Below are 6,006 nucleotides of genomic sequence, written 5' to 3' on the forward strand. Positions count from 1 at the left end.
TTACACATAAATATCAATTAGCTGAATGACTATTTTGCTATTAAACTGAGAAAATTTCAAAGTGGTAATAATTCACCATACAAATTCCTATGTACAATCTCTTAAAGGACTTTTTCATGCATCAAAAATCATGAAGACATTGATATTTTTAAAATCCATAAATATCACTCCAAAGAGTTTCTCTTTAGAAAATCCTATGAAAACAAAAATATAACCAAAGGGATGCTTAACACATGATTATATATCAGTAAAAAAAACCCAACCACTTACCACTAATGTTGGCCAAATTATAAAAATATAAAGAAAAAATTATTTGGGATATACAGTGGGTATGACTGAATTTATTCAATCTTTTTTAAAAAAATTATACTCCAACGAAGTTCTATAATTTTCTTCATATAGAGCCTGATATCTCTAATTAATTCCTGGATATTTTAGGATTTTTTGTTGTTATAGGGACTGGGATCTTTTTACCAAGATACTAGCTTTGCTAATACATAAGGAGAAAGCTATTGATTTGAGGATATAGCTGGTCAAACTGATACTCACTGCTTCTGCTTTTCAGTTGACTCTTTGGCTTAATGTGCAATCATAACGACTAAATTCTGCTTTTAAAGGAGTATGCCTCATAACTTTTTCTTGCCTGATATGTTGGCTAAACTTTCCCAAATATTAAGTTTGGGACTTCTACCAGTCTCTTTAATCAAATAACTTAAAACATATGTTTCTTAGGTAAAACTGTAAGTATCAACAATGATAGCTGTCTGCAATATATTTTTGCCAAGAGAAAAAAAGGTTATAAACATGATCATATGCATGTTTAAAGATCATTTACTATAAGTAAAAAAAGCAAGGTCCAGAAAAGTGTTCAATATGCTTTTTGTGTACGAAAGGAGGGAAATAATACATGTATTTTTGCATTAAGAAACCCTGTAAGGAAACACCAGAAACTAATAAAAGTGATTACCTGAGGTAGGGGGGAATGGGGGCAGGGGTGGGAGCACTTCTTTTCACTGTATACCTTTTTATAGTGTTTTGATTTATGGACCATGTATTGCCTATTCAAAAAAATAAAATTAAAAAAACATATAGTATATATTTTTAAAGTCCAGAAAAACAGACACCAAGCTATTAAGTATTTCTCTTTATGGACTAGCATTCAACGATTTCATTCACTGAAAAAATATTTATTGAGCACCTATGTTCCAGGTACTGTTCTAGCACTTGGGGCCCACCAATAAACAAAAGGAGCTTATAGTCTTTTATAGTATTCTTCTATTGTTTAAATATCTAATAGTGAGCACTCATTACTCCAGCTCCTCCTAGCTGTCTAATCTTGGGCAAGTTCCTTGACCTCTCCAGGTACCAATCTTATCTGATAAGATGTGCATAATGCCACCTACCATGTACGGGTATTATGAAAATGATGATACAATACTTATAAATCTTTTAGCTCGGTACCTGATACAAAATGAGTACTTAATGTCTGCCATTATGATTTAGCCATATTTTTAGAACAGTCATACATGTATATAACGATGGTAAAATGTCTGATGAGGGGTAAAGAATGTATAGGAAACAGAAAGGGTGAAGCCACTGGGCTCATCCTCGGTCTGTGCTCTTTATCACCACCAGCAGTAGACCATAGCACTTGTCTGATGATACTGTCACTATCTTATTTACTTTTTCTTCCTTCCACTAGATTATGAGCTAAGTGGAGAAAACATGCCTTATTTATTCTACTGTCCCTGGAACCTAACACAGTACCAGGCAATACATGCTCATTAAATATTTGTTAAATACACAGGTCGATGTGGTCATGGAAAGTTTCACAAAAGAGATGAGACAGGCTGAAAATGATTACCATCATGATCCCAACTCAAAAGTGAAGGAACTGTCCCATTTTCTTAACTTTTAGTTACCTGGCCTTGGATTATTTCTTTGTCCAAATCTAGAAGGAGTTATGAGAAATCTGTTGTTTTCTGAGAAAATAAGCCTTTGAAGCCAGCCTTTACATAACCACCAGCAGGGGGATCTATCTACAAGGCTGAAGACAGCCCTAGAGCTACTAAAAAGGCTATCAACCCATACAATCCCATCAATGAGAGGTACTCAATAACAGTATTTTAGGACAGGTGAGGAATGTGATGAGTCTTCAGGAATGGATCCCTTCACAACCACCCTCCTAGGGAGATTCTGATATAGTTATCACTGTAGTCTCCCAACCCCAAACATCCCCTGAATTAAATGCTTTACTTCTCCAAAAACATGGATGGAGAATGGTGAAGATGGGAAGTGACATGACATTAATGTCTGTAGCAACGGGGCTTTAACCAATCTTAAAGCTAACCTTCTCAGACCACCACAATGGCTTCCATTACCAACCCACTGTTCTCAGAAACCTACTAACCATTAACAAGTACCAAAAGGCACTAGAGTCTTCTATTATTAATTACATGAAAGAAAAGTAGAAAAAAAAACAAGTAGACTTTCATACTCTTCTTAAATTTTCTTTAAGGCCATATGATATATCTGACCCACCTCCAAGATTCTGCAACAAAACAGATGCCAAGCCACTAATTTCCCTCCAGGATGATGGAACATCTTTCTAAGATTATAGTGGCTCTTTATCAGCATTTCTCTGCAAATTAATGAATTCCTACAGAATTCTGAGTTCATGAACATGGTTTAAGTAACAGAGCTAAAGTTTTAACATATCTCTGTTCTCGAATATCACACTAAACAATTAAATGGGTGTGTGCGCACACACACACACCCCCCCATTTAATTTCCCTAACTTATGACACTTTCTCCTTTTTATAATAAGATTAGGTTATCTGTGATCAGCATAGACTTTAAAGTAGCCTTGTTTTATTTACTCAAAATATAACAAGATTGAAAAAATATTAATATATGCAGGTTTAAATCATTCTTAAAATTATCATTCATAAAAATAAGTTAGGCCGAAATGATAAAAAAAATAGAATACTAGTATTTTTAAAAGACATCATACATGATTCCAAATTACCAAACATTGTAGGTATTTATACCCATTTAAACTAGCTCTGTGAGATTCTCTTCCAAAATAACCAGTTTTAACCAATTAAAACGTGTTCTTTCTTTAGAAAATGTTTTATGTTCCCCTATTATATTTTTCAGACTACTTTAGTTCATAAATAGCAGTTCGAATCCAAAGAGCCAACAGCCTACTTAAATCCAGTTTTAAATGCTGGGGGCCCGCCCAAATCTACATTTCCAAAGCATTAAGTTTTTTTCTTGTAAATGTTACCAATATCCACATAATCTTAAATCAAGAAAAAACATGAGACAGGATTAAAAAAAAGAGAGAAACAGATTACGTACCATTACTCTGCAGTGTTAATCCTGAGAGATCTTAATTTTTTAAGAGGGAAAAGAAAATGAAACGTTAATCATTACCATGAAAACATTTTCTATTATATTTAAAATTATAGAATGTAAATATACACAAGGTTCAAAACTTTATGAACCATTTCAAGAATACTTTCCTTATTTTTCAAAAACAATTATTTGCCCAATAAATGGACATAATACCAACTATATAATACTTAGTTTTAGCAGTCAAATGCTAAGTGTTCAAATGTTCCAAAGTTCAAATTTAAATATTTATATTTGATTAGAAATGTATGATTCTTTAACCTTAGTTGAAGTCATTTTATAATTTATAATTTATAAATTTATAATTTAACTTAGAAAAATTAACACATAATTGAGATCTTTTCCTTTTGTGCTTCTAAAGATAAATGCAAAGTCTACGTACCAATTCCAGGTGATACAACTCGTTCATAGTGATATGGATTCACACAGACACTGTCACATTTTAAGTCAAACGCATACTGACAATATTTAACATGTTTTAGTTCATTTTTGTGAAGATCAGGCCACCTCCAGAGACGGGCATAGATCACATGAGGAAATCCTTTCCGACCGGCAACCTAGGAAAAATAAATGACCATTGACTGAGCATCAGTTATACATCATACATTATGCAAGGTACTTTTTATACATGTTCTCATTTAACCCTTACAATCCTATGAAGTCAGTATTATAATCTCCATTTCATAAATGAGAAAAACTAAAGCTCAAAATAACATACTTGACCATGGTCACAAAGCAGTGAGCTTAGTATGATTTCGAGGCCCATGCTCAGATTTTAAAAATGCAAAAAAAAAAAAAAAAAAGCCTGAGGTTTGTTGTAGAAACTAAGCCTAATATCTAGATATAAAATTTTTATTTGTTTTTATTATTATTATGTATGCCTATAGCACCTGGTCTTCCTAGGTGGTCTCCCATCCAAGTACTAACCACGCCTGACCCTGCTTAGCTTCTGAGATCAGACATCAGGCTTGTTCAGGGTGGCATGGGCGTAGACCATGGACTGTGGCTCCACTGGGAAGCAAACCCAGAACCTTCTGCGTGGAAAGCAGACATGCTAATCACTACACTATAGAACCACGTCCCTAGATATAAAATTTTTAAATCTAACAACATAAGATTTCCATACGTTTCTTTAAAAATATTAAGCACAACAGATATATTATACAGTTCTACATGAGAAATGTGACCAGTCAAAATAAAAAGTAAAGAAAATTTATAAACTATAAGCTTTTAACTCAAGTTTTAAAGATATGCTTTAATTTTTCTAGATTGATTTTCATATAACAATACCAAACATATAATATCATATTTCTTAGTTATAAAAGGACCAAGGAGAACTCAGTTTTTTAAAGGTGCATATGACACCAAAAAGTGGGGGGAAGGAAGGATGAATACTAAAGTGCTAAAGGTATGGGTTTTCTTCTGCTTTTTATGTTCCAATTTTTTTACATTTAACTTTTTTTTAGTCAGAACATTAAAAAACTTTTAAAATATATATTATATGGAAGACATATTCTTCCATATATTCCCATAATGAGTACTGGTACAGGACATACAGTATCTAAAGAGATGGAGCAGTGATTAAATTATCCCAAAGTAACTTAAGAGGAAACAAGAATTTTTTTTAATCTGTCACTACAAAAAATGTAAAAAACCCTAGAACAAGACTAACCTGAAGCCTTCCATCCAATGTTCTCTGTATGGTAACACATTTGCTAGGATGAGCTCCATTTGTAGTTATAGCTGTTATTAAAGAATCCAATTCATCCTTTTTCTCCTTCAGTTTCTTCACCAAACTTTCAATTGCTCTTTTTGCAAATGTTTCACTCTCTCCACCTTGTCTATGGCACATCAAACTATGTACAATGCTCAGACAGGCATCATTACTTGTTGGTGTATTTGTAATAGACATATTGTCCATTTGTTAACGTTATTTCGTTTAAATCAAATGTTTCCAATTTCCAGAGCAATTTCAATCTTTTGGAGGCAGTGAAAAACACTGGCTAACGTTGCAAGGGAAAGTATTAGACATGTGGTATTCAGGATAACCTAAAAAAAAAGAGACAAAGATATTAGAATACATTTTACAAAGTAAATTCAATTACTTGAGAAAAGATAGAATTGCTCCATTTAAGTCAAAGACTCAATGCACATATGAAAATTTGGTGCAAAGATTTTTTTAATGACTTAATTAAAATGCTGTTTTTGACATTCCAAAATTACTAAAGTTAGGCCTCCTTTGTTATTATAGAGGCATGCTCAATCAAGTCTTTTTGACTATTAATCATCCTGAAGTAAAATCTTAGGATGTTTTAAAATGAATACTTATGAAGGCCAGCAATTTAAAATAGTGTTGATTAATAACTAGTTAAACCTAAAAGTTTATCACTAATATGCATGATTACTGAAAAGCTATATCCACATAATAACCTGTACATGTTTACAGCAGCATCATTCATAATAACCAAAAACATGACCCAAATATCCACCACCTGATAAATGTATAAACGAGTATATCCATACAATGTAATATTATTCAGTCATAAAAAGGAATTAAGTACTGATACATGCTACAACATGGATGAACCT

General features: G+C 32.7%; 1 protein-coding gene and 1 non-coding gene across 3 annotated transcripts in view; both read right to left on the reverse strand.

The window, feature by feature from the left end:
* The window catches only part of SMAD4 (SMAD family member 4), a 39,075-nt gene extending 33,589 nt beyond the window's left edge, over window positions 1-5,486 (reverse strand). For both annotated transcript variants that reach the window (XR_003042557.1, XM_006919892.3), the window contains exons 1-3: window positions 5,090-5,486; window positions 3,800-3,974; window positions 3,364-3,393 (exon numbers count right to left, since the gene is read on the reverse strand). Coding sequence is in view for 1 of the 2 variants with exons in the window: in XM_006919892.3 (XP_006919954.1) it covers window positions 3,364-3,393; window positions 3,800-3,974; window positions 5,090-5,338 (454 nt within the window). In the remaining variant the exon portion in view is untranslated. The remainder of the gene's footprint in view (window positions 1-3,363; window positions 3,394-3,799; window positions 3,975-5,089) is intronic.
* On the reverse strand, window positions 4,421-4,493 carry TRNAG-UCC. Its single transcript has one exon. It is a non-coding gene; the product is annotated as a tRNA-Gly (tRNA).
* Window positions 5,487-6,006: the final 520 nt, after the last annotated feature.

This window comes from Pteropus alecto, unplaced genomic scaffold (genome assembly GCF_000325575.1).
Source record: "Pteropus alecto unplaced genomic scaffold, ASM32557v1 scaffold146, whole genome shotgun sequence".
Classification (NCBI taxonomy): domain Eukaryota; kingdom Metazoa; phylum Chordata; class Mammalia; order Chiroptera; family Pteropodidae; genus Pteropus; species Pteropus alecto.